Below are 26,671 nucleotides of genomic sequence, written 5' to 3' on the forward strand. Positions count from 1 at the left end.
TCCCCGTAGATCAGCATCATCTGAAATACTCTGGTATCAGCCACCATGCCACCTTCAAAGTCACTTAAAACACCAATCTTTCTCATACTGATGCTTGTTCTGAAATGAAATTAGTGGAACAGGTGTACCTAATAAAGGGACTGGTGGATTACATTTATCAGATAGATAGATAGATAGATAGATAGATAGATAGATAGATAGATAGATAGATAGATAGATAGATAGATAGATAGATAGATTCATTACACATACATATACATATACAGGGAGTGCAGAATTATTAGGCAAGTTGTATTTTTGAGGAATAATTTTATTATTGAACAACAACCATGTTCTCAATGAACCCAAAAAACTCATTAATATCAAAGCTGAATGTTTTTGGAAGTAGTTTTTAGTTTGTTTTTAGTTTTAGCTATTTTAGGGGGATATCTGTGTGTGCAGGTGACTATTACTGTGCATAATTATTAGGCAACTTAACAAAAAACAAATATATACCCATTTCAATTATTTATTTTTACCAGTGAAACCAATATAACATCTCCACATTCACAAATATACATTTCTGACATTCAAAAACTAAACAAAAACAAATCAGCGACCAATATAGCCACCTTTCTTTGCAAGGACACTCAAAAGCCTGCCATCCATGGATTCTGTCAGTGTTTTGATCTGTTCACCGTCAACATTGCGTGCAGCAGCAACCACAGCCTCCCAGACACTGTTCAGAGAGGTGTACTGTTTTCCCTCCTTGTAAATCTCACATTTGATGATGGACCACAGGTTCTCAATGGGGTTCAGATCAGGTGAACAAGGTGGCCATGTCATTAGTTTTTCCTCTTTTATACCCTTTCTTGCCAGCCACGCTGTGGAGTACTTGGACGCGTGTGATGGAGCATTGTCCTGCATGAAAATCATGTTTTTCTTGAAGGATGCAGACTTCTTTCTGTACCACTGCTTGAAGAAGGTGTCTTCCAGAAACTGGCAGTAGGACTGGGAGTTGAGCTTGACTCCATCCTCAACCCGAAAAGGCCCCACAAGCTCATCTTTGATGATACCAGCCCAAACCAGTACTCCACCTCCACCTTGCTGGCGTCTGAGTCGGACTGGAGCTCTCTGCCCTTTACCAATCCAGCCACGGGCCCATCCATCTGGCCCATCAAGACTCACTCTCATTTCATCAGTCCATAAAACCTTAGAAAAACCAGTCTTGAGATATTTCTTGGCCCAGTCTTGACGTTTCAGCTTGTGTCTTGTTCAGTGGTGGTCGTCTTTCAGCCTTTCTTACCTTGGCCATGTCTCTGAGTATTGCACACCTTGTGCTTTTGGGCACTCCAGTGATGTTGCAGCTCTGAAATATGGCCAAACTGGTGGCAAGTGGCATCTTGGCAGCTGCACGCTTGACTTTTCTCAGTTCATGGGCAGTTATTTTGCGCCTTGGTTTTTCCACACGCTTCTTGCGACCCTGTTGACTATTTTGAATGAAACGCTTGATTGTTCGATGATCACGCTTCAGAAGCTTTGCAATTGTGAGACTGCTGCATCCCTCTGCAAGATATCTCACTATTTTTGACTTTTCTGAGCCTGTCAAGTCCTTCTTATGACCCATTTTGTCAAAGGAAAGGAAGTTGCCTAATAATTATGCACACCTGATATAGGGTGTTGATGTCATTAGACCACACCCCTTCTCATTACAGAGATGCACATCACCTAATATGCTTAATTGGTAGTAGGCTTTCGAGCCTATACAGCTTGGAGTAAGACAACATGCATGAAGAGGATGATGTGGACAAAATACTCATTTGCCTAATAATTCTGCACTCCCTGTATAGATATATATTTTTATCATGCCAGCTTTACTAACACAGGGGAACTCAGAGAACATGTACAGCAATTAAAGAACCAAAATGCTGAAAAAAAAAGAAAATTGAATAATGAAAAACAAGAATTGAGAGTTAATGAAATGCACAGATTTTTCTCTCCCAGGACTTTCAAAAAGTTTTTCTTTTCATACATGAAAGACAGCTGAAAAAGAATACATAATGTACATGATTTGAAATTATGTATCTGTCATGGTCCTGGGTCATTGACCCAGCGTTTTGTGTTTTGTGACTATTTCCCTCTGTTCTAGTTATTCTGTGTCCTCCCCCCTTGTGTCCGGTTCGGGTTCTAGATTTCCTGTTTTACTTTGTAGGTCTGTGTCTCGTTATGCCCATTAAGTTCCAGCTGTGTCCCCTCCTGTGTGCCATTTCCTCATTACCTGGTGTGTGTATTTATAGTTGGTGTCTGCCTGTGCTCCTCGTCGGCTCGTCTGCGTTCATCCATGTATCACTGCGTTCCTCCGTGTAGCTCTGCATTCTATGGTGTTTCGTTCCTGTCTCTGCGTCTCTCTGCCCCGCACCCCTTTTGTATGGTCTCAGGTTTGTCTTTAGTTTCTCCCAGTTTAGGTTTGTAATTGCTCATGTTGAGTTGCCTGTTTTTGCCACCACCACCACCTTGTAAATAAACATCACTCTGTCATCAGTTCGCTGCATCTTGGGTCCTCCTTTTCCTCCACACCACACGGCTCCCTCCGCCAGCCGTGACAGTATCAGCAAACTTCTCTCCTCCTGGAGCTGTATACTTCCTGAATTCATGAGTCAGCACTCCAGTAGTTGACCTAGATAACACCAAACCCAGGAGATTAGACAGCACTGATGACCAATGTACTTTCTTAAAAAATCTCACCAAGAGAGACAAACAGAACCAGAATACAGAAAAGTTCCTTCAAAAAGCTTTAAGATGCCTTTACAAATAGAATTTTATTTAAATTCATTTAAAGTTTACCAATAATCAAAATAGTCAGTTTAAAAGTATTTAAATCTTTGGAAGTTATTATAGCTTACATAACGTCTGCATATAGTTTGCACACCTGGGTGTCACATTTTGCTGGGCAACTCCTGTCAAGCTCTGTAAGACTGGATGTGCTGCAGATGGCCATTGCACTGCAGTACTGTCATGGCTGATTACTTTGGTTCACTGTTGTGCCGAAAGGTGAAACATCACTCCAATCTCAGGTCGTGTCTGTCCTGGAACAGAGCGTCTTCAAAGATAATGCATTCCCTGCACCCATCGCGCAGGTTCTGCTCTGCAGTCTGCAGGCTTCGATCTGTATTGCATTTAAGCATTCCTATGAACATCGTTATGGTGTGAAGCTGCCACCATTGTGCTTTACTTTACATTTACTGGGATTTGCCAGACATAGTATTTGGAGTTTTGTCCAGATAGTTCAGACTTTAACTCATCACATTAAATTACTTTTTTCCTTTCATGTTCTCAGAGTCTTTTAAAGATAAGATAAGATAACTCTTTATTGTCATTGCACAGTCATACATAGTACAGTAGTACAATGAAATTGGAAAAACTGTCCTACGTCGGCACTACATATAACACAACACGACACGATATGACACATCACAACGTAACAAACAACACAACACAGTATATTAACTTAGTATAAAAAAGAAGAATAAGTGTATGTGTATTGCACACTGTTATTATTGCACATTAATTATTATTGCACCTTGTTATAAATATAAATATTATTGTTATCGTTTTAAACATTGTTACCTCCCCCTAAAAAGTCCAGGGAGGTATCCAGTCAGGTCAGCTATTTACATTGATCAGGGCTATTGCCCTGTTGTAAAAGCTGTCCTTGAGTCTATTTGTTCGGGACCTCAGCAGCCTGAACCTCCTGCCAGACGGCAGCAGCTTAAACACCCGGTGTCCTGGGTGTGTGCAGTCCCGTAGGATGCTGCGTGCCCTCTTGAGACAGCGAGTGCTGTACAGGTCCTTCAGGGAGGGAAGAGGATGTCCAATGATTTTTTGGGCCATGTTGATGACCCTCTGGAGTGCCTTTCTGTGTGCTGTGGTGCAGCTGGAGAACCACACACCGATGCAATATGTCAGCACACTTTCAATGGAGCAGCGGTAGAAGACGGTCAGCAGCTCCTTCTTCAGGTCCATTTTTCTGAGGATTCTCAGAAAGTGGAGACGCTGTTGGGCCTTCTTTAAGACCGCAGAGGTGTTAGAGCTCCATTGGAGGTCTGTGTCTATGTGCACACCCAGAAACTTGAAACTGGAGACCCTTTCCACGCACTCCCCGTTGATGCTGACAGGCTGCAGCTCGGACTTCCTCCTTCTGAAGTCAACTACCAGTTCTTTTGTTTTGGTGGTATTGAGGTCCAGGTTGTTGTCTGCACACCAATCTGACAGCCTCTGAACTTCAGCTCTGTATGCAGTCTCATCTCCCCCTGAGATGAGCCCCACCACAGTGGTATCATCTGCAAACTTGATGACTGTGTTGTCTGGGTGGGAACTAACACAGTCATGTGTGTACAGAGTTTAAATGCAGTTTGACAAACTCCCAGCAGCCCAGGTCTCTTCTACGGAACCAATTTGGTTGGAAAAATTGCCTTTTTTAGTAAATGAAAATTACACTTGTAAGAGGTTAAGCGTGCAAAAGTGAGGGGATCTAATTTTTATCTTGAAGTGACTGCAGGCTGTGGAGTGAGCAAGCAATGCATTCCTTAGTAACATGCAAATGAGATCTTTTTTTTCCAGCAATGACTGGGTACAAATTAAAATTACATACAGTATATTCTGGTAGGGCTCCTTTACTTTGACATTTTTGGTGTTGGCAGGCATGATGATGAAGGATTTCAGTTTCATCTCCAAGCATTTGGTGGACAGATGTGATTGCTTGGTGCAGGGACTAGGGGGTTTGAGGGAAATTGTTAGGTCTAGAGAAACACACTTTGTGGTAACTCTGTGTTATTGACAGGATGGGTGTCTTTTTTTTTTGTATGACCTGGTTTTGTCTAGTGTATTACTGCAGCTTTCAATTCAGCTCAGAGAAATTTGTCAGTAAATACCTCAAAACTCTTGGCCGCCAGCTTCTCGAACTAAAATATTTATTTATTCTTAGAACCAGGGGCCTGAGAGCGGTAAATATTATTTTCTGTGTGCCGATAGCACACAAATAGCATCGCTGATAGCATCCTTTATTTCCTCACTTGTTAAATACAGAAAATTGGACATTTGAGGTAAAGATGCCATGTTTCACTTTACAAAACTGAAAAAACACAAAAACCAAGCCTATAACTGGTGATAAAAAAAAAAGAAGCTAAGGGACGGGAGCTAATTGTTTATGCAGCATGTAAACCATTTACTTAATAGTGTGGGTCATTCTCCATAAGCCAAAAGCATAGTGCCTTTAACCCTCATTCTCTTTGCTCCTCTTTTTTTCTCTTGACTCCCTTCATTCATTCTCTTCCCCCAAGGAGCCTTTATATTACATTATGTCTTCATTCCTTACTTGTTTCCAGTTAGACAGACAGTGATTCATTTATTATGGTCCAATACATTCCAATAACAGTGATAAGTATTGTAATGAAGTGAGCTGGGACTGGGCCTAATGCTTTTTACAGTCATATTACAGCTACAGGGAATCGGTGCAGCATGTGAGAGCTGCTAAGCTCTCACAGGCCAACACTGCCTGCAGAGACAAGGGTTATAAGGTGGTGAAGACTGGATCATCTGTTGAAAAACATCAGAGGGAATTTTGCTGGTGAATGTAAAGCATCAAATCCCATCCACTCAGATGTCTGCGGATGTTCACTTGTCGACTGTCAAGCCAGCAGGTATGAACAGTCATTCAGGATTAGAGCAACAATCCATTATTCAGGCAGCTGATGTGAATTCTTCAAAACTTTTCAGTGGTGACCTTATTTGCACATCTGCTGCTGCACTTCAGTACTGCTGCCCCCTGTGGTGAGTAAAAAAAAAACAAAACCTTTCATTTGTGCTGGAAAAGTTTATTGAGAGACCTAGAAACTCAAGCAGTTTTTCTGTCCAGGGTAAATAAGGTGATTTTTTTCTCTCTCAGAAATATCGCTTTAATGACCTAAAGGAATGCAAAGAGCCTCTGCCAGGCGTACTCGCTTGTCACTAACTTACTGTGACAAATGGGGGTGGGGTTACTTAAAGGGGACAACAGCTGAGGAGCATCAGTCTATTTTTGCTGTCCCTTCATTTAAGTCTCACAGAAGGAGGTGTAATCGCCACGTGGTGCCTGAAAATTAGATAAATTTTTAGTGGAACTTGAAAATATGGAACCACATGTTACCAACAGAGGATCTCCCAATTAAGCAAGCTGCAGTTCAGCTTCTGCTTCAGTGTCCTTGAAAAAGTTGTGACACATCAGATGGATTAGAATAAGATGTAGATCCTAACCCAAATGTGTACATCAGAGACAGCCTAAGGGCCAATGAAGAGACAGAGGTCATGTCTTCTGTGTAATTTTTGGTATCATGGGTGCGTTTAATGGTTCGGTGAGGGTAATATGGTATTTTGTGTGCTCAGACTTTTTTCATTGCCCAATATCTTTGATTAATATTACATTAAATTTAGTTAAATACAGAAGTTTACTATTTTTTTCACCAGAATAATCTTCTGGCAGAGTGGAGAAGCCATCTTAATGGCAATAGGTCAAAATCATATTTACTATAATATAGTAATAAGGAGGCTCAGATGGATACCTCATAGTTTGTTTCTTTAGACTCTATCCTATTAATGAGCTTATTTTTGATGTCAGATCAAATGACAATATTTACTGTTCACAAATTTCCACATTTCTGCAGCTTAAATTTAAAAACTGTTCAGACAGTAAGATTATATGAAATAAGTAAAAGCCAGAAGCCCTCTCGAAATTAAAATTATATAGAAAAAATGACCTAAGTTAAACTTCCTAGAGAAGTTATAAGAGCCTTTATCCGACATAAGAGTTTGCAAATGAGTTTTGGCGTTATTTTCTGACAGCTACACGCATTTGAGAGGAGCAGCAGCCCGAACGCGGTAACTTGTTACCTCTGGGTTTCCAGAGAAAGCCCCTCCTTGGATGGACCCTTCTCCCCGAGCGTCACTCGGTGCACTTCAGTCCAGTCCCCCTTTCCAAATACACATCCACTGTCCCATACACAAACACACGCTCGCACACATTCACACAGCGCCAGACGCTTATGCAAATAGTCCGCTTGCCGCTCCTGCCGCTCTACTTTTGTAGAGACGCATGAAGAACTCTGGATGTTGTTAACATACTTTAAAAAAAAGTTTTGTGGAGTTGGAAAAAAAGTGATATTACTTTTCAGGATTTTCTTGGCTCTCTTCTAAGGTGATAACTTTCTTGGGAATTCACTCCAAGTATCGGACCTGATGGGCGGATAAACTGCATAAATTTGCTTTTAAATTTCCGAACCGTGCAGCTGGATTAAAGTCAGCGTTTGATGGTCAAAATGAATAATTCCATTAAATGATTAACTCCCCCGGACCGAAGGATTTCAAGGTATGTTGTGAAACGCGGTAAAAGAATCTATTTATCTCCAATGCTTCTTGCTCATCAGCATGATTTACTTAAATTTTAACTATAGGTCGAAAAGCTTTCTCATGTTTAGCTCTATAGTTGGTCTGTTGAATTTAAATGTTTGGCGTTTTTATGTTAATTTTGCGATTGGGTGAGAGTAACAGAGCGAGCGAGGGAGAGGGCGGGAGTATTTCTAGCCTCCTAATGCGCCCTTTGACTTAAACCTTCATTCATATATCGCATCAGCCACACCGCTAACTACTTAAGCACACGCATGCGCGTCTGTATGTCTTATACTTAAATATCTCACCTTTAAGACAGGTGCGGTGTTCCAGCATGGCTCTGTGGCTTGAGTATAAGTAAAAGTGTGAGGAGTAGCACTGTGGTCTCTACTTAAAAAAAGGAAAGAGGTTATTTTGACAGAAGTTGTTGGAGAAATTTTGGTGCTCTTTGCTTCTCTCCATTATTCCTGACTTCCTTTTCCTCTTTTGCAGTGATAGTGTACTGTCTCCTCTAGTAAATGAAAATGAATCGGGGAGTGAATGTGCTTGCGGCTTTACTGGCTCTCCTGATGCTGGCACTTGTTGTGCCCACGAGCAAGTCCTGCCCCAGGACCTGTAATTGCTACCAGGCCAATGAAGTCCACTGCACCTTCCGCTCACTGCTCGCTATACCTCCCGGTCTGCCTGCACACACCAGACGCATAAACTTAGGGTATGGAAACACACATACATCCAAAAGAACAAAGTATGCTGCTCACACATATGTAACATATCAGTGATAACGAGCTAAAGCTTTTTTGGGTGTTTTTTATTCTTTTTTTTTAAATCAGTCAACACAGGAATTTTTTTTTAAAAGTATACAGATGGTGTTTTGTTCTCTGGCAGGTTTAACAGCATCAGGAACCTCCATGACAGGTCTTTGGCTGGGTTAAGGAGGGTGGAGCTTCTGATGCTTCACAGCAATGACCTCCATCATCTTCCAGATGCAGCGTTCAGAGACATGAAATCGCTACAGGTAAACAGGAAGAGGAGAAAGACAATACTTCTGACCTTTCTCACTGGGGTTAGTGAATCTAATTAAACAGAGAGTGGGCAGTTTTATATATAAAACGCCAAATTACAACAAACAGTCGCCTCAACACCCTAATGGGTAGGAGAGACAACATTTTGTGACAGTGGAGATAAAAAGTTACGATACAGTAGACCAGTAACATCTGAAATACTTGTAATTAACACTATTAATAACACTCTAACTATGAGAGATTAACATTAAAACCGCTTGTCAAAGAAGGTTTCTGTTACTGATAACGCCAGTAATGTATGATTATCAAGATAAATAGTATTTGTCAAAAAGGTTTGGTGTAATTTAGAAACGACGCTACACTGATAAATGTGCCCAAATCCTGCAGTCATACTATTAATATTAAACCGATTCATTAGCTAAAGCTCTGATCTGCAAAACTAATCTAGAATTAATCAATCAAAGCGAACAGTCATCATTTCGTAGATTCAAAACGTCAGCATTTTTTTCCTAATTTCTTTATAAGTGATGCATAATTTAGCAATCATCATTCGTTTCACTGCTTGGTGACAGGAAACACACTGGACATTTGAGAAGCAACCTGAGGGCAGAGTTAGCAGTCCGTGGGGAAGTGATATTACTCAACTAGCAATTGTTCCCTTCATCTCCCAGGCAGATGCTGATATATTTGCCGTTCTGTGGTAATAGGATCCATATTTTCATGTGCTGACGTCTTCACATGCTTGATCCGTCAGCAGCTGGAACTCTTCCAGCTCAGTAGCCTCCCCAGAGGGCAGATTTAACGTAAGCCTCACAGAAACAAAATTCCACAACCTGATTTTCATGGTGCGCCTTCTTAAATTTCTGGCGGGATCTTCACACATGGCTGGAATAGCAATAGATTTCTTACAGTTTCCTTTTGGGGAAAGTGCTAAATTTTACATTTGGATAATGAGAAACCCCGCCAGTTCTAGGATATCCTTTTAGTTTGACCCGATGCACAGCATGAATATTTCATCTGGATATGCTGTCAGCAGTAGTTTTGTAAATGTTTTAACTATTTTCTTGAAATCTTTGCTTGTATTTTAAAAAAATTACTCAGGATAAGTTGTTTCTACTTGGATTTTTACACATCTCTTTATTCTCATGTTATAGACTCATGTTGCCAGCATGTGGTGTCCAGTAACCGACTTTTCTTTTCCTTTTAAATCAGCCTTAGATGTCTGTCCTAATCCTCCATTCCTTCTGCTCATTTCATTTCCTTTATTCCCACAGATACTAAAGCTAAGCTATAACAAGCTGAGAGAGATCTCTTCATCGCTGACCTTCTCTGGCCTGACCTCACTGCTCCGCCTGTATTTGGATCACAACCTCCTCCAGCACATCCACCCCCGGGCCCTGCTCCAGCTGCCTAGCCTCCGGCTGCTTCGTCTACAAGGAAACAGGCTGCATCAGTTGCACCCTCACACTCTATGCACATTGTCCCTACTGAATACATATTACTTTTCCACACTCAGGTGAGCTTGTACACTTCAAACATTCAATGTAATAATCAGTGCGAGGGAAATCTGGTTTTAAAAGTATAACCAGATTTAGTTCTGCTGGTAGTCCTGAGAGTGAGGGCAACACAGTAATTGTTAACTTAAATTCAGTCCAAGCAGCCATCTGCTTTGATTCAGACTCTGCTTTCCCTCTGTTTTCATATCAGTTTTTTCTTCTTCCCTTTCTTTAGACACCTGGACCTCTCCAACAACAGTCTAACCACCCTGCCCAAAGACGCTTTAGCAACAGCACCTCTGCTGGAAACTCTTATGCTGCAGGCTAATCCGTGGAGCTGTGACTGCAGGATGAACTGGTTTCTTTCTTGGACTCTGGCTCACCCAGGTGACTGCCATTCCTGAAAAAATCATTTGTTTACACTTATTGTTTTGTCTCTCTAACGTGTTCAGAAGAAGAAATAGATAAGGTGAGAAGGAACATTGGGAACGGGCTGAGAAACAGAAGATTGTTTTGTTGATATTTCCACTTTATAAGCCGAGACCGAGAGCTGCATGCCAAAACCATTCATTTTAATGCATCTGGTTTTGTTATCTGAGAACCTTTGGCCACTACCGCCCTCCACCTGCTTTTTGTCACAAATTATTCATTGTTTCTCCCCATTATCTTCCAGTGTGTTTTGTGGCTGTTATTGAGATGTGAGAGAAAGCTAGGCCGTGAAATGTGTCTCATTGATATGCCAGACTTAACTTGCCATGACTAATCCATGATGACAGCACTGATGTGTGTCCACTGAAATATAGGCTAATGATTCCTGTGTAGTAATGAAGTGATGCATATTTCTGATTTATGTGTAAATTAAGTAACCATACCTAATTAGTAAGAGATATAAAGTGTAATGAATGCTTAAAATATGCTGCCATGACTAATAAATGACTATAATATGCAGTTATATGTTGAAAGAGCTAAAACGTGCTATTGTGTATTTGCATAGCTGTTATGACATTAGATATGGTAAGGCTGTCTTTTGTGATATCATTTTCTCTGTTTCCCTCTTTCAATTAGGCTTGATGAAATGTCCTGGTGGCCCACAGTGTCCATTATGTACATCCCCCAATTCACTTCAAGGGCAGGGCTTGCTTGAACAGACTGCTTTAACGTGCAATTCACCAGTGATCCCGTCTCCAGGAAAAGAGGCACCTTTAGGGACAGAACCCAGTGAAATTAAATCAAGTGAGACCTTCAGAGAGCCCTTAGGCAGTGCCTCACTGGGTTTGTCTGACCAGCAAGGGTACAGTGTTGATCTGAGTTGCAACATCACTCAATCATCCGACTCCCAAGATATTGCTCCTCCTCCAGATCTCTCCGTGTCCTCATCTTCTCCTCTTCCTCTCGCTCTCTCGCTCTCTCTGGAGTGCCCCGTGGAGAGACAGAGCTATGAGAAACTTTGGAGGATTCTGGCTTACTACAGCGAGACTGCAGTTCGCCTCGAGAGGGAGATCATGCTGAGTAAATCCCCATTGGCCTACCGCTATAGGCAGGCAGCAGAGACAGATGGATATTATCACACTGGAGTCAAAGCTTCTGTTAAAGCCAGGCCTCAGTGGTTAATGCAGCCAGCTATTAGCATTCAGCTAAACAGAGCGCAGTCTAATGGACATAAGGTTCAGCTTATATACTCAACAAGAGTTTCTGCTCATCTTGACCCTACCTCTCAACTCTCATCATCCTCTGCTGCTTCTCACCCTTGGGTGCTGATTTCAACTAATCATACTACCACAGCACTGGCAGCAGTAGCAGGCAGTAAAGTACAGCTACCCTGCCCAATTCTCACTTCTGGCAACCCCAAAGCACAGTGGATTCTCCCAGATGGATCTGAACTCCTCTCCCCCTCCAGCACCCTAGATGGCAGGCTCCGGGCTTCAGGCTTTGTTTTACTGCTACAAAATGTACAACTGTCAGATGCTGGGATTTACTACTGCGTTGCCAGGGCTGGAAGGGACGTAGATGTTCTTCCTCTGCATCTGGCAGTGGAGGAGTCCTCTGTTCCGCATTTAGGAGAGCAAGTGGGGCCTCCTGTCACAGGGACAGTTGGAGAACCTGTCAGTTTGCCTTGCAGGATGTCTGGTTCACCAGAGCCTTATTTAAGCTGGATTTTGCCAAATGGAAATGTGGTACGCCGAGGAACTGCTGTGCCAGGTGGACTCACCATAGAAACAAATGGGAGTCTCTATCTGCCTAACCCCTCCCTGAGGGATGGTGGTCATTACCGCTGCACTGCAGTCAACCACTATGGTAGAGATGCTCTGTCAGTGCAGCTGATATTAAATTCACAGCATATCCCTGCACTTAGGACTTCGTTTCCCAGAGGACCACAGTCTGCTGCTGGCCGGTCAACCAGGATAAGAGCTCCTTTATTACGTGACATGAATGAAGGATCAGGGGACGGAGAGGAAGTGGAAGAGGCGACTGTTGGAAATAGAAAACGCCCAGTGTCGTTTCAGGGACCCCCAAACAGACGCTATCCGATTGGAAACCCACGAAGACGTGGGCCTGTAAGAGAAGGCTCCCGGAGACGAGGCGGTGCAGCTTTTTCATCCACAGACCAGAGAAGAAACCTCTTTGAGAACAAACGTAGAGTTAGCACGAGCAAAAAAAAGATAGATCCGCAGAAATGGGCTGACCTTTTGGCTAAGATACGTCAAAGGACTGCTCTCGCTAATCGTGGCCAACTTATCACAACAGAAAAGCCCACAGCTGCACCGGTCCAAGAAGCTGAAGACAGAGTCACGATAGAACACGAGGAAGATGATGATACAGATAGAGGTAGAGGTCAGGCAGCAGGAGTGGAAGCAGAAACTGAAGGGTCGTCTGTTGATGATATAGTTCTTCAGGAGGAAGAGTTACAGCCCATTCAACCTGTTAACACAGGAAGCCCGACAAAAACAGAGATAAAAACAGAGACTGAAACAGACTCTGAGACAGAAGAAGGTACAGAGAGGTCAACAGAAAAACAGATAGAGAATGAGACAGACACACTCAGGCAGGCAGAGATACCGGGTTCACAAACACAGACAGCAGCAAACGCAGTGACACGGAAAGAACCGGTCACATCTTATCCAGTGTCAGGAACAAATGAAATTGTCCCAGAACCAGTTGAAGGAGATGAGCGAGAAGTGAACCCCAATCCATCAAGAACGAGACCACAGAATCCCCGACAGCGGTTCTTCCCTAATTTGGTGCCAAACTCCCGCCCCCAAAGACCTCGGAACTCACACAGGAAGATTGGACAGCGGAGACGAATCATCAACAGGCCCAGGGTGCAACTTTTGACCCCAAACCAACGTCCCCTGGAACCCACAAACCCAATAACCCCTGCTGTGACACCTGACACCACTACAAATCAAATCAATATGTTGTCACTGGTCTCAACAGCCACATCTGCGGGAATTTTGTCGACACAGAGAGACCATATTAAGACTGCTCCAAACGATGTTGCTCTGAATCTTTTTGGCTCTGCTTCATCATCTTCCTCCCCCTCACAGACTCCCTCCCCCTCGTATACAAACAGATACACACCTACAGCTATAATGACTCACTCAGGCAAGAGACCAGACAGGGAAGAGATACCAGACAGTGAAGAGTCCACTCTTTTCAGCACACCAGCACCCACTCATTCTAATTTTGTCATTTCAGAAACACATGTGCCAGGCACACATACCTTAGCACACAGTATACACAAACACACAGAAACACAAACAGCCTTAGGCAAGCATATTGACACACCCCCAAACAAACACAGTGAAAAGCTGGGGAAGAATTTTGTGAGCATACTATATCAGTCTTCCTCTCCAGCAACTCACTCCTCCCTTGTTTCAGTTTCCAGTGCAGCTACTGCAAAAACCATAACAAATCCTACAACTGCCCCTAAAAAGGTTTATTCTAATGCAAATGCCAGCAGCTCTAAAAGTACATCTTCTGCTATGACTAATGAGTACAAGCTTCCCACAACAACTGCAATTAATCCTAGGACTACAAGTTCCACCATATTTGCTAGGACTATTATTCCAACATCTAGCACTACCAGACATACTGCAAGTGCTTCTACCTCTGCTACACCTATTCTTACACCTACTACTCCCGCTACTATTCCTGTAGTTGAACTCTTTACCACTACAATAAACCCTAATAATAATGCTTTGATTTCAACTACTACCGATACTAGCACTACTACTAGTAGTTCTTCAAACTCATTCATTGTTACGTCCCGATTTCTTAACCCTCCATCTACTGCTACTGCTTCTACTACATCTGAAACTACTAAAACTACTACTACTACTACCACTACTCCAACATTTACAGTTTCAGCCAAAATTCACTCAACTTCTAGGGCAGCTACGCCTAGCACACTTTCCAGTACCGCTGCAATAATGACATCAGCAAATACCAAAACATCATCCCGGGAGAGGCCAAGCATCGACCTAGCTGACCCCAGAGAGAGGCTTGCCTCTGGTGCTCCAAACCAGAGTCGGCCCCCCACTGACTGGAAAAACGCCGGCGCTAATTCAATTCCAGATTCACACAGCAGCAGGACTAACTGGTCCCCTTCATTCCCTGTGGCTCCTGGGGTGAGTCCAAATGAATTCAAATAACATTTCTATTTTATAGGTAGTGCTACCCAAAATGGGCTTTAAGGCAAGCACACACATACACACACACGCGCACACACACACACACACACACACACACACACACACACACACACACACACACACACACACACACACACACACACACACTACAAAGAGAATAACAGCCAAACTAGGACCACCATTTGTTCTTTTCTAGTGTTAATTCAATTGCAAATTAATGTTTCCCCATTTTTACTTGCTTTTAGTCATTTAGTAATTTATGCAGTGGGTAATTTCTTTAAGTGCACTTTTAAATGTAATTTGCAGTTTATATACACACAACTCACATTAACATTTCTTTACCAAGTGAGTGCCTCTGATGCTCCAAACCAGAGTTGGCTGACCCAGAAAAAAACAACACACACACACACACACACACACACACACACACACACACACTACACCCAACTCTGCAAGCCCTTGGGGCAAAATCTAGATCTCCAAACAGTCTAATCTCTATCCACATGACCTGCAATTAAAATTAAAGGATGTTTATGACAATTCTACAATTTCATGGATTCTCCAGAGCTCTGTCAGAGATCTAAAGAAAAAAACAAAATTAAAAACACGTGTTCCACAATCAATAGCATTATGTGTTGTTATGCATTATGTGAGTCTAATCCCATGGGATTTAAAGTAATCAATTGTTAATTAATTTACAGGCCTTGTTGGCAAGCCTCAGTAGATTAAAAATCTCAGTCCACCAACAAAAACTCTAAGTCTGAGATCACTGTGAAGCTATATTATATATCTTATTCCACAATATCACTATTTAATAAAAAAAAAAAAAAAAAAGAGCAATAAGAAACATTTTACAAACTGGCAGTTTTTAATTAGCCCCTGTGAATCAGACTTTTCATGCTGATTCATAACTTCACAAATGTGTTTTAATTGGCCTGCTTGCTGTAGGTTGTTGGAAGCCCTCCAGTCACTGGCTATTTAGTTAAGAAAATGAAACTCAATGGCCAACCTAATTCAGGCCAACATAATGAAACATTTTAAACTTGTAAAGTTTAAAATGTTTAATTAGTGAATCCCAGATATCTTTAAAGGTTTGAATATTTTAAAGGAGTCAAATTCATTATCCTGTGATTTAATGTGCTCTTGTAGGCTCCAGTCGTGAGATCCAGACCAAGGATTGCAGACCCGCACGTCAGGACAGTGTCATTCCCAGCAGAGAGCACTGCCAGGCTGACTTGTGAAGCTAAAGGAGAACCAAAACCCACCATCACGTGGATTAAAGTCGCCACAGGTGTGCACACTGCAGCATGCATTTATTCTAACATACCTTAAACAAAACACCCTGAGCTATGTCAGTGTGTAATCCAGTTTACCGCCACTTTAAATCTGTTGCATAAACTCAAATCATGGAACAGGCTTCATGTTTATTCTTTTAATTTTGCTGGAAAACGCAGCAGTGCTTATTTCGCATTCACCAGTTTATTGCATATGTGCATGTCTGTATGGTATGGTCTAAAATCTATTGACTTTGCATTTAAAGCAGAGTAATTAAAGGTTTACACTCTGAGGTCACTAATGCTAAAGGAAATAAGCGTCAGCTTTAATATGTGCTATGAATGAATACAAACACATTTTACTGTGATGAAAAAAAAACCCATTAACAACCAGCATATACACTGGCATGGACACAATAGGCTTTTCTCTAGCTTGCCATGTGGGAAAGACATCGCAAGCAAGTAATGGAACATTTTGTGCACTGCATCGCTGACTTTACTTCATGCTGTGCCATTTGGTGTGCCCCCGTTCCTCCTTTCCTCTCTGTCTCTTTCTCACCCTCTTAACGTTTTTCCTCACTCTCTTTGCTCGTTGCTTCTCTTTGTGTGCGTCTGTCTGTCTTACTCTCTTGCTGTATGTCTTTCACTCAGGAGCGGTGATGTCAGTCCACTCCAGAGCTCAGCGTTTTGAGGTCCTGTCAAATGGCACCCTTGTTATCCAGAATATTCAGCTGCAGGACAGGGGCACATACATCTGCAGTGCACAAAGCATGCTGGGTCGTGATAGGTGAGGTTACGGATATATGTTATGCATACAGTATGGTTGTGTAATGACAACAGGGCACAGTATTTTAATATTAATGACATCAGCCTACAGTAATGTGTAATTAAATTACTCAGCATAATGTATATTGTGGTGCAGTTATGCTTGTTGAGTCTGTTGTTATAACAGCAAACAGTGACATACGCAGTAATGCAAACCTGTATATATAAAGTATGATTTGGTGCCTCTTATGTGATTTCTGATAGAGTCATGCATTGTGTGTTTGCCTTTGCATATTTCATAAATTGAGGGGTTTTTTTTGCCCGTCTTCTTCATGGCAGGTTGCTAACGACCCTGGAAGTTTGGACTCGCCCCCCTCGTATGCAGCTGGCTAGTTACAGAGAAGCCACCATTCATCAGGGCGGAGAAGTGCACTTGGAGTGCCAAGCGGATGGTGTTCCCGCCCCTCTGCTCTCGTGGGTTCTGCCAGATCGTTCTGTCATGACATCTGCTGGCCCCTCCACCAGTCGAATCAGCGTGGACACGAATGGAACTCTTCATATCTCAGTAACTTTACCCAGTGACCGAGGAGTGTATCGCTGCGTGGCCTCCAACTCAGCTGGTGCTGCCAGCACCTCTGTGCGTGTACACGTGTCCTCGTTACCTCCGGTGATACAGCAACCCAGAGAGGAACACCTGCTCTTGTCTCCGGGGAGGCCAGTTTATGCTCACTGCTCAGCCCGAGGTGCCCCTCCACCAACTCTCCGCTGGCGAATCCCAGATGGGACCCTTGTTCGCCCATCCCAGTTTCTCCACGGCAACCTCTTTGTCTTGACCAATGGGACACTGCATATTCGAAAAGTCGGGCCAAAGGATTCTGGGAGCTATGAGTGCACAGCAAGTAATGCTGTGGGGACCGATAAGAGAACAGTGAAGTTAAAAATTGAAGGGGGAGCAGAAGGAGAAAGAAGACAGGGAGAAGTAAGTCATAAAGGAGTAAAAGCTGTTGCTACTGAAAGGCCACCTTCTTCATCACTCATTAATGACACAGGTCTGAGTATCTCTAACCAGCCCTCAAATCCATTTAGCTCCCCTAAATCTCCCTTGGAAAAATCCAAGACGTCGCTCACCTCAAGCTCTTCTCACTCCTCATCTAACCCTTACCGGTCCTCGAACTCATCACCTAAATTTAATAAAACAGTCACTGCCTCCCACACACACTTTACCAGTGTCAAAAAAACAAATTCTTCTTCCCTTTCCCCACCCTCCACGGGGTCAATAAATAAGAATAAAGTCTCACCCAGTATAACCAACACAAGAGTTGCTTCCCCTACAGACAGGAGAGCATCTATTGTTTTGAATCCCTTGCTCCTCTCCCCTTTTAGCAAAGCCCGTATTATTTCTACATCACCATCTAGTTCTACTGTCCCACAAGGGGGGATTTTACAGCTTCACTGCTCCGTAACTGGCAACCCAACCCCTATCATTATCTGGAGGACCCCCAGCAGGAAGCTAGTGGACCAGCACTTAAGGTACTGGGAATGTCCACATTTGTATCACTACATATGTTGTTGATTTTAATAGTACTTCATCTAATTTAATTATCTACGTTTGAATGAAAGTTTTGACCGGCGTTTGAAGGTGCATCCTAACGGTACCTTGTCAGTCCAAGCTGTAACGGAGAAGGATGCTGGAGACTACCTGTGCATTGCACGGAACAAGGTCGCAGATGATTATCGCCTCCTGCGTGTTACTGTAGCTGCGAAACCCGCCACGATTGAACCAAAACAACTGCTCACTCAGATGGTGTCAGTCGGGAAACCACTGAAGGTGAGCAGAAAAACAGAAATGTAATTAAATTGCAATTCTCAGCCGCTTCTGATGCAAAGTTTGTTTGATAAATGCACACAAGCGATTAATATTTTATTTCCAGTCTGTGTTTCTCACTCAATTTTATTTGAATCTGGGTTGTTATTAAGTTGTAGTGTTTGCACTGCATATTTCCCGTGAAATAATTCAATTCATTCATTCATTTGATGCTGTATTGTTTAAAATGTCTGGCAAGAAATGTCTAAATCTGAACTGTCCCTCTCTTATATAAGTTTACTGTTGAGTTTTAGAGTTATTTCGTGCCAGGGTTGGTACATTTGAGTCCTAAAGTTCAGGTTTTAAGTTGGGATCTAAAAATGTTTTATATTATTTGGGTCAAAAAAGAAAGAAAAACCTGCCGACGCATAAATGTGCAGCTATGAATCATCAGCAGTGTTTTTCAGCAGAAAATAAAGCACACATCAATATTTAAAGGCTTGGTGAAAAATGTCAAGAAAACAAAAAACAAAGCAAGTGTGGGATTTTTAAAAATAATTATTTTAATTTAAAGATTTATGAGCTGTGTTTTAGTGTGAGTGTGAAATTTGTAGTGGCTTAGATGTGTTTTAGAGTGCAGCATGTAGTTGTTATTTATCATTTATAATGTTTCTTACGACTTCAGCTTTCATCCCAAACAAAAAGTCAACAACCTTTTAAATCATGCATCACTGGAACACTGATCCTCTGCAGGTGGACTGCCAGGCATCAGGGCTGCCTGACCCAGCTGTCCACTGGACCTTACCAGATGGAACCATGGTGAACAGCGTGTTGCATGGGGAAGACAGAGGAGGCCGAGAACAACGACTAATAGTGTTCAGCAATGGGACGTTACTGGTTCCAGCAGTAAGCGCTGGAGAAGGAGGAGAGTATACGTGTTACGCTGAGAATCAAGGCGGCCACGACACCATGAAGGTAAGACAAGTAATTTCTTCATCATTTTAATTAAAAGTCTTTGTCATGAGCTGCATGAGTTATGAGTGCTTTCAAACTGAAGCTTTTACACAACTAAAAACACTAAACAATTAAATCATCTGTTCATCCTTTCAAGGTCAAAGTAAAGGTTATGATGACATCTGTTCCAACTTTTACTGATGACAGAAGCTACCATGTCATGAAAGTACGCCAGGGAGCAACGGCCCGAATTCCGTGCCGAGCCACAGGAAACCCTACCCCTACAGTGACGTGGTTCAACCCTGCAAACCGTGTTATCCCACGAAGTTTAGGATCTGGTTATTATTTTGAACGAGTAGTGGTGGTTTCAAATGGCACTCTGGAGGTGCGAGTAGCTCAAAAGATCGACACGGGAAACTATACGTGCCAAGCAAGCAACTCAGCTGGGGAGAGGAGCAGGGTGGTCAGGCTTGAGGTGGAGACGCCTACCTATGGATTGCGTGGCCGAGTGGAAGGTGGAGGTTGGAGCAATAATAGTGGAACTGACACCAGATCAGGGGACAACATTAACAATGGGGGGATAATCCGCTATGGATTGTCTGGAATCACAGACAAGCTGCATAACAACAGCAGCAGCAATGACAACGATAATGAGAGGATAAGAAACATTGTACCAAGCAGTGGTGTTAATTTGGCAATCAGTAGCTCTAATCCTGTCCTTAAGAATGATAGTCAAAATGGATTTAACGGACTTGTGAGTGGAATTACAACAAAACTGAGCAGTAGCGTAATCAGCGTGGGGGTGAACCGTGCTAGGAATGTAAGCACTAAAGCAGATAATACTGGAATTAATATGAATAGACCTAGTATTATACACAACAGCAACAGTGTAGGTAACAGTCGCAGCACAGTTAGAGAAGGTAGTGCTGAGAGAAATCCTGCACGGAATATCAATGAAGTCATTGCAGGAAAGGCTAGTAATGACGCTAATACGAGCGGAGAAAATGGCAGGTTAAGTGGTAATTCGAGAAATGCTGGAGGCTTTAGTAGCACTGTGTCTAATAAAGCAGTTGGGACAAGCACACACAGAGGGGATGATTTTAATAGGAGTGGTAATCTAGGAAGGACTGACAGCAGAAATGGTGGTGAGTTAAGTAGTAATACTGATGCTAAAAACTCCCCCAACACAGTACTGGGTGTAGCAACGGCGGTGAAGCAGCAAGCAGTTAAAGGTCAAACTATTTTTTTGCCATGCCCTTCCCAAAATTCCCGTCAGTCGCGTCTGTTCTGGCTTCTGCCTGGGAATGGCATGTTGCCATCTCCCTACTATGGCAGTCGTCTTACTGTGCACCGAAATGGTACCTTAGAGCTGCGGGGTGTTCGAGGGAGTGATGGTGGTGTCTTGGTTTGTGTAGTGAGAAGTGAGAAAGGAGAGACAACAATGCGGGTGGAGCTGGAGGTGTCAGACCAGCAGGAGGAGGTCAGATCTCCACACAGGGTAGAAAGGGTTGGTTTAACAAAGGTGCCGCTCTCAAGAGGGTTAGTGGAATCAGAGCAGTCCTTAAGCTCAAAGCCAGCGTCACCTGTGCTTTACCCGAGAATCTCAGTTACTGAAAAGCCTCGGCAAAGTGCAGCGAGATTGCCTTCACCACCTCACCCAGTTGGCCCCCCATCCTCAACTGGCACTGCCTCAGCGCCCACTGTGATCACCCAAACAGCCTCTCTTGTGAGCATCATTAATGGAGAGACCCTTCACCTGCCTTGCCCTGCTTCTCAAACACCTGGCTTTACCCGCAGCTCATTCACATGGACCATGCCCAGTGGCAAGGTGCTGTCCCAGGGTGAGAGTGATGATTCAGGCCGTTACTTAGTCCAAGAGGATGGAGCATTAACAGTGCAGCAGGCCTCTGTGTTCGACCGTGGCACCTACACCTGCAGATCCACGAGTTATGACTCTTCCTCAGTTTCAGTGATCACAGTTCCTGTTATTGTCATCGCCTACCCTCCGCGCATCACAACAGGCCCCTCCCCTGTGACCTACACCCGCCCCGGTGTCGCTGTGGAACTGCCCTGCCTGACCATAGCAACACCCCGGGCGACAGTTACCTGGGAAACACCAGACCTGATGCAGCTGAAGGTCATGGCTCAGCCTCGCATTTATGGGAACCGCTATCTTAGCCCTCAGGGTTCTTTAGTGATACAAAAACCGACAAGCATGGATACAGGATTTTACAAATGCACCGCCAAAAATGTGATAGGGGTGGACACCAAGGCAACCTACCTGCATGTTATATAACCGGATGAGATGACAATACACGCATACACAATGTCATGTAATAGAAACACAGAGACTTCACTTCTTTGTACTGGTGTATAACCTGTTTGAGTGCTTACACTCTGTGTCCCTGATGCCCAAAGAAACTGCAAACCCCTGTGTGGGAGATACTGATAACTCTCAGAAAGGACACATTGCTGATATACAGTTTATGTCTCATTTATGTATTTGAGGTTTTGAATCAGGGGTTGAAAAACAGGTACAATGTTTCATGCAGGTGGTCTACACATTTGGTGTCTCACTGGTGTAAATCCTGTTTTTAATTAGTGCTCATTTCATCATTGTGGCAAAAATGCTGCATTTTTTCCTGCAGAAATGGTCTTGTTTCTCCACCGTGTGCTAAAATGTAAGAAAGGGGGAATAAGAGCAAAATGAATTGTTCACCAATACAATAACATCTTTTCTTTCTGTGTTTATTTGTAAAATGTAAAAACATTTTCAACCCTCGTGTGAAAGATCAAAATGCGCTATATCCATTTAACACCGGCTCATTATTTAGCTTTATTACTTTACATTTCTGCTCTAACACTGAACAACAATGTACTGCACAATGTAGTATAGCAATTTCACACTATGCACTGTGGCCCTCGGCCTTTTTAGACATGACCTTACCAAGGTGCATGTTAGCAAATGGATTAGACATTAAAAAGTCTTTAAACCAGCTGACTCTCTAGTCCAAAAACTGTGTAACATCCATTTTGCTCCATTTTGCATTGATAATAACACAGGTTAGTTCACTGCTGGTGAGTCGCCCTCCTATGAGTGGTTGGTCTGAAACTGGAGCATTTCCAGTAGCGAGAGTACAGCTGATGTAAGCCGTCTTTATCTCTGTGCTACATGTGATAAACAGCAACTTTTTTGCAATTTATATGTTAAACCGCTTATCTGCCGATAACGTTCTGCCAGCGACGCCACACAGCATCGCACAACATGTCAGTTTTTCCTTCACAACTGTTTCCATTCACATAGGTACAAATGTAATGTCACATAATATGATTGTGTTACATCTGTTGTATATTTTAAAAAATATTCTTCTTGGGTTTAAAAATGTCATTTTAAAATGTTGTATTTTCATGTGCTAACTAGGTTGGATTTGTTGCGGTGGTCTATATGTAACAAACCAGGAAAAAGAATCGTATTTGGCGCCATTATTTGCACTGAACTGCTTTCGTTAAAGCGTTCACAGGCATGTTGATGGAGGGCTTCAGTGTTATGATCTACTCGAAAAAGCAGATTCTTCAGGACTTTGTACTCACCTTCTGATTCCATTACATTTTCACAGCACTAATGGAGCCGAACATATGGTACAAAACATTTATGTTTCAACAAAAGCCAGTTTTTGAAGAGTAATGTTCAGGATTATTGTGATATTAACTACTGTATAGATGTCTGTCGGTACAAGCACCTGTCTTACGCCTGTGCACAAAGCCAGGAGGTCATAGTTATATGTAGTCACTTAATCATTTTTTAAAAATATTGTCCTTAAATTATTTGCCTTGTACAAACTCTGTTGTTAGACAGTCTTAAAGGGAGAATTATTATTAAATATGAATATGTTTGAAGTCTCACTTGCCAGTGATGAATGCTTCCTAGACTTTTAACACCTTCATTTTATAAATAAAAATGGGAAAAAATGAAATGTCAGTGGTTGAGTTTTGTTCTGAAAAGCAGCACGGTGCAGACAAAGAGCGAGTGCTAGTTTTTGGAGTTAGAAGGAAAAAAGAAAACACCTCGTGGGAGGGTGGGAGCGCAGAAGGAAACTTTTCCTTGAGTGTATGATGAGAACAGAAACTCCTTATCCGTGGCTCAGCTGTCAGACGAGGAAATGGGGTCTTAACAGTAGATGAGACACATGTTGATGACATCATATTCGCCTCTCTGGGAAATGCAATAAAACTCCCAACAGCCTGCAGAGCAGCTCCACACGCCACCATGCATGAGCTCACACCTGGTGTTTACACTGGGAGTCCAGTAAATAGGCGATGAATACTTTTGATTAATCCTGACCTTATGTACTGTATATACGAGCAGTGTGACGGTGCACTATATTGGCCATTAGTATAAAAAAAAGTTATTGGCAGGCAGCTAGAGTAAGGGAAAGCGAAGGAGTGCGAGCAAAATACCTCTGAACTACTGCCAATGCCAAAACTGACGAAAATGCTGCACCAAGTAATTACTGCATGTTTTTTTTCTCTGGGCTGTCAACACAGCGTTCACACCATACTTACAGTATTTAGACTATTTTCACCTTTTTCAGCTGTGCACCTCTTCTGCGTTTCTGTTTTGCATCGTGCTGTGAGGCAAAGGTTTATATCAACGCCACTCCCAAACCACAGATTGAAAAAGGTTTTTTTTTTTTTTACTTGCATGTTGCCATTTTTAATTTATATAATTTAGCAAGTGTAAAGTCACAGCACAGGACATGTAACACAGTCTAGCACTATCCCTAGCCCTTGAGACTAAGGCAACCCCATTTGGTTACTTTAGCACTCCTACATAGTCCACCAGTTGGCCCAGGGCAAATTTTTTTTATATATCTTATTTTTCATGACACAGGATTGTTAAGCCGTGGTTACGAGTTAAATCAAGTCCAGCTTTATCTGAAAAGAGTTTTTAGCCTTTAAAAAGTTCCAAATGTTTTTTCCTCTCTTTTTCTTTTCCTTTTCTTTTTTTTTTTTTAGCCGTAGCCTTAATGCTCTGTGATTAGACCATTTAGTCCAAATGAATACAATCAGCCCAAACTTGTCGATACTATTAGTCAGACCTGAGAAAATCAGAGCTGCTGAATAATTGAAGAGAAATGTTTCAAACAATGCGAAGCTGAAGCTTATTGATGTGAATTAGTCCACTGATCAAAGGCACCACTGATTAGAATCATTGCAACACACCACCCAATAACTTGGGGAGTTTGGTTTGAGTTCTGTGTCTAGAGAAAAATAAAGGGAAAAGGACCAACAATAGAATTTTGTTTTGAGCTCCAGTACTGAAGAAGCCAGTTGTTTTCTGCGAAACATGTTTTGAATTATCTTCTTTATGATGCTGGAGAATTTCCATCCACTGTGGCACTTTTACTTAATGGTTCCATGTTTGTGGTCCCTTTTAGCAAATAATTTACTGCCAATCTCTTTTTGTGCAATTGCAAACATACAAGCATATAACTAACTAATTAAGCATCACCAAGGCATTCTATTTTGGATCTACTTTAGTTGCACTTTATTCTCTGAAATGACAAGATTACAGTGTGGCTACAAAGCTCTCGACTGGATTGAAATGCACGCAATCCTGACGAGAAGAACTGTAATGTTGTCATTTAACAGCATGCCTGCAGTAGCATCATTACTACAACTGTCTGTGCATGTTCCTCAGATGCGAGGCTGATCTGATCAACTGCAACTGCAATTTATGATGACAATTTCTCGTGTTTTATTTATGCTAATAGCATCATAGGGATAATATCTCAGCCCCATCAATGTTAATGAAACAATCATCAACTACTAACTAAAACACACTTTATAGGCATCAATATTGAACCCCTCACACTCCCACTGCTGTACTACCTGGGAAATTCAAACGTACACAGAACACTTTGTAATGCAGAACCACTCATTGCTGCTACATCTGCTCACATTTTACATATTCACGTGGATGGTGTCATCACAAATTCGTCATGCCAGCTGAGTCTGGCATACTGACAAGACGCATGTCATGGTCCACCCAGCTTTCATGTTTGAATCACAGTGAAAAGACAGACAACAGCTAGTCATCTGTTTCTGCGTTCCTATTTCTCATTGTGTGTGTGTGTGTGTGTGTGTGTGCATGTGTTTGATTAATGGAAAACACTCTCACAAAGAAAAACTTTTCCTTTTAATGAGTAAAGGCTCCTTCTCTGAAGGGTTTTTCTCACCGTGATGGGGAGTCACTTATCTGAACCACATGCGGAAGATATTTCAGACTCAGAATCTACTCTGCTACACAACTTGTAATCAGTAACGAAATGGCTGCATTACACCACCCACTGAGAGGCCTCAGACAGCTTCATTACTTTCCTGTCTTTAATGTTGCTTTAGAACAACAATACACATTGGAGTGAAAAACACATTTTGTTTCGACGCCTCATTAGGCTGCCCATCACGAATGTGTTTTTCCATTTTTTCCCCTTAATTTTGCCGCTCTAAAGGAAATAATAATGATATGAATGTATGAAAATGTTCTGAAGTCTTTCGTTTCAAAGCAATAATGATTATATAACTGGAAATAATTGGAAAATTATTCCTGCATGGAAGAGCACTTGGGAAAAGCGTCGCTTTGCACATGACAACTTCACCCTGTGGCTTTGGATGAGTGATTGCTTTTTTTTTCTTTTTTTACATTAATTCAGCTTGATGAGAGCTAGATGAGCTCTCTGTAATGTTATGTTAAAAGGGCAGCTCATCTAATCATATATGACTCTATCTACACTTATTATCTGTTATTTCATGTGTAAATTGGAGTGCCTATAATCTGTCATTCATATATAGTAGGTTTTCCATTGGGTATGACTCATATCCGCCTGCATTTAATAAGCCAGCAGGATGACTATTTTACTAAGGATCCACCTGTGCAGTAATGAGCTGATGGAAAAGAGAGATTAAGCTGAAGTGTGTGGGAGGAGGTGTACTGTAGCAATTATCTGGAACTTGACTTTGATTTTGTAATTTGTGCTTCAGTCAGCTGTTGTCTGATAGATTTCATAGACGTGACTTAATAGGAACACAGATGGTGACTTACAATATGAGGGTTACGACCAGAAATTTTCAGATTTTGAGCGCATAGAGCTTATAAACGTATGAGATTACAAAATACCGAGATTGAGAGATTGCAAAATATTATTATTTCACCAGCTGTTTAAATAATGATATTGACTCATAAGAAGTACCTCTGTCAGCAGAATGCACTCAAAACATACGTCTAGTCACACATACTTCACACAGT

The 26,671-nt window shown here is 42.1% G+C and overlaps 1 protein-coding gene across 1 annotated transcript; it reads left to right on the forward strand.

Annotated features, from left to right (window-relative positions):
• The first annotated feature begins 7,096 nt into the window (after window positions 1–7,096).
• LOC146616332 (matrix-remodeling-associated protein 5-like) lies at window positions 7,097–21,839 on the forward strand. Its single transcript, XM_085373967.1, has 12 exons — window positions 7,097–7,378; window positions 7,891–8,110; window positions 8,284–8,413; window positions 9,695–9,936; window positions 10,152–10,303; window positions 10,982–14,544; window positions 15,718–15,859; window positions 16,494–16,629; window positions 16,947–18,137; window positions 18,228–18,435; window positions 19,165–19,386; window positions 19,523–21,839. The coding sequence occupies exons 2-12, from the start codon at window positions 7,917–7,919 to the stop codon at window positions 21,659–21,661; spliced, it is 8,319 nt and encodes a 2,772-aa protein (XP_085230093.1). The 5' UTR covers window positions 7,097–7,378; window positions 7,891–7,916; the 3' UTR covers window positions 21,662–21,839.
• Window positions 21,840–26,671: the final 4,832 nt, after the last annotated feature.

The sequence above is a fragment of the Diplotaxodon limnothrissa genome, linkage group LG16 (genome assembly GCF_057381915.1).
Source record: "Diplotaxodon limnothrissa isolate DT_005_m linkage group LG16, D_limnothrissa_male_GT1.1, whole genome shotgun sequence".
In the NCBI taxonomy this organism is placed as follows: Eukaryota; Metazoa; Chordata; class Actinopteri; order Cichliformes; family Cichlidae; genus Diplotaxodon; species Diplotaxodon limnothrissa.